Source organism: Chiloscyllium punctatum, chromosome 51 (genome assembly GCF_047496795.1).
Source record: "Chiloscyllium punctatum isolate Juve2018m chromosome 51, sChiPun1.3, whole genome shotgun sequence".
Taxonomy (NCBI): domain Eukaryota; kingdom Metazoa; phylum Chordata; class Chondrichthyes; order Orectolobiformes; family Hemiscylliidae; genus Chiloscyllium; species Chiloscyllium punctatum.
In genome coordinates this window covers 33,160,647-33,163,287 of record NC_092789.1, presented here as the reverse complement: position 1 = coordinate 33,163,287, position 2,641 = coordinate 33,160,647, and the positions used below count along the sequence as shown (strand labels likewise).

General features: G+C 62.1%; 1 protein-coding gene across 1 annotated transcript; it reads right to left on the bottom strand.

The window, feature by feature from the left end:
• Positions 1–341: 341 nt before the first annotated feature.
• On the bottom strand, positions 342–2,635 carry LOC140470521 (G-protein coupled receptor 84-like). The gene has a single exon (XM_072566623.1). It carries the CDS (start codon positions 2,623–2,625, stop codon positions 1,504–1,506), a length of 1,122 nt encoding a protein of 373 aa, XP_072422724.1. The 5' UTR covers positions 2,626–2,635; the 3' UTR covers positions 342–1,503.
• Between the last annotated feature and the right edge of the window lie 6 nt (positions 2,636–2,641).

Here is a 2,641-nt window from a genome sequence, read left to right as displayed (position 1 = left end):
AGTTTCCCTCCGTTTGTCCCTCACGGAGTGGGGCGCACATTCCCCCCCGTCACCGTCTGTATCAGTGGGGGTGGGGGTGGTGAGGAGCGTCCCCGTCCTTGACCACCATCACCGCTCCCACCGCGATGCCACGGTCAAGCAAAGCCGCGCCTGCCCATCCCCCTCTCCCTCGGGAGGCTGACGAATCCCAGCACGACAGCTCCAGCCGACGGCGACTTGCAGAGAGAGAGCGTCCTGTCCGGGTGCATCACATCGACCCTCTTCTGCCCATCGCGCAAAACCGTCCGCTGAAGTCCCCCACCCCTCACACCCCCCTCCACCCCCCCCCCCCGCCAGCCTCGGGAAAGCAGTCCACTCCCTCCCGTCGGGCTGGAGACACAGAGGGTTTGGAAACACGCACCGTCAGATTCAAGAACAGCTTCTTCCCCGCTGTGTGAGCAGACGGTATGAACGGACCTCTCATCTGTTCACGGTGCACACACACACTCTCTCTCTCTCCCTCTCTGGACCACCTCGGTAGCTGTCACCACCTACTGCACTGATGGACGTGTCTACCTTCGAGCACGGGAACATGCCACTTCGGTCCACAGAGATTGAGGGAACGTGAAAGAGAGAGAGAGAGAGACACACAGACCGAGGCATAAACAGATGAGAGAAAGTGTGTGAGGAAGAGAGAGAGTGACAGAGAGAGGGGCGTGCACACACAGACAGAGAAAGATAGAGACAGAATGAGAGAGAGAGAGAGAGAAATAAATGCAGTGAGAGGGGAGAGAGAGGAGGAGAAAGAGACATGGGATGAGAGAAACCAGTGACAAATATACAGAGAGAGAGATACACACAGAGAGAGTGATAGAAACAGAGAGAGAGAGATAGCATGACATGGATAGAGAGAAACCAGAGATAGACAGATATAGTGAGAGAGAGAGATGCAGAGAGACTGGAGTGCAAGAGAAAGGAAGGAAGAAAGAACCACAGAGAGAGAGAGAGAGAGATCAAGGAAGAGAGAGATGCAGAGAGAGAAACAGGGCAAGAGAGATTGAGGTTGAGAGACAGAGAGGAGAGAGAGAAAGTGAGATAAACAGAGAGAGAGAGAGTGAGACAGAGACATGGATAGAGAGAAACCAGAGAGAGAGAGAGAAAAAAACAGGAAGGGAGAGAATGAGAGACTGAGAGAGGGAGAGAAAGATAGACACAGAGTGAGACAGAGACATGGATAGAGAGGGGAGGAGGGGGGGGGAGGGGAGGAGAGGGAGGGGGAGATTGAGGGAGAGGCAGAGAGGGGGAGAGAACGGGGAGAGGAGAGAGAAGGGGGGGAAGAGAAGGGGGGGAAGAGACGTGGGGGAGAGAAGAGGGGGGAGAGAAGGGGGGGTTGAGAGAGACAGTGCAAGAGAGAGGGGGTGAGAAAGAGACAGGGGGAGACACACACACAGGGATGGGGTAGGGGTGAGGTGTGGTGGTGGTGGGGGTAGGGGGGTAACGACGAGACGGCCCCCCCCCACCCCTCTAGCCCAGTCCCCGCTGCCCCCGGGAGGCACACCGGGAGCAGGGCAGCCTCAAGACCCGTCCGTAGGCGTCTCGGAACTGCCGGTTCATGACGGCGTAGAGCACCGGGTTGGCGCAGCTGTTGAGCCAGGTAATGTTCCCGGCCAGGGTGCGGACCACAGCGGGCAGGGCCCCCCCGCCGAACAGGTTGGCCAGGCAGAACGGCAGGTAGCACGCCAGGTAGACCAGGAAGACGGCAAAGCACATGGCGGTCACCCTCCTGGCGTCTGGGGAGCCGCGCCCCCTTGCCCTGGTCTTCCTCCGCGCCATCGCCCGGCCCTCTGCCCTCCGCGCGGAGCTGGTCGCCTCGCTCCCCTCCTCCCCCTGTGTCCCTCCATCCACCTCCTCTTCCTCCTCCTCCTCCTCCTCCTCAGGCCGGGAGCTGGAGCCCTCAGCAGGCCGGGGCACCCTGTAGCTGCGCGCCGCCCTCCCGGTCGACCTGACCTTGCGGTAGATGAGCAGGTAGAAGGCGCCGATCGAGGCCAGGCCGAGGCCGAAGGTCAGCACGTGCAGGGCGGTGGTGTAGGCCCGGCCCCGGGTCGGGTGCAGGCTGCAGGAGCAGACGCTCGGCAGGAAGTCGTAGACGCACCAGGAGGGGGCCAGGAGGCCGAGGGAGAGAATCCAGGGGGCGCCGAGGAAGACGGGGGGGGCCCAGGGGCGCCCCGAGACCTCCCGGAAACCCCGGGGGCACTTCACCAGGGCATAGCGGGCCCCGGCGATGAGGGCCAGGTTGAGGATGGAGACCAGGTTGGAGGTGAAGACCAGTAGGCCGAAGGCCCGGCAGGAGGTGCGGCCCCCCCCGATCCAGCCCATCCTCAGGTAGCTGGCGACCGCCACGGGCTGCAGGAAGGCGCTGTAGAGCAGGTCGGACAGCGTCAGGTTCAGGATCAGCAGGTTGAAGCGGCTCTTCAGGCGGGGGTCCACCGCGTAGGCCAGGAGGGTCAGCGTGTTCCCGGTGGCCCCCACCACGGTCACCAACAGCCCCAGGGACGCACCGAAGTAGCGGTACTCGGACAGCGAGGGGTCGCAGCTCCAGTTGGAGGCGTTGGTGGGCTCCCAGAAGCAACTGACTCCCGGGAACATGGCCCACACTCTCTCT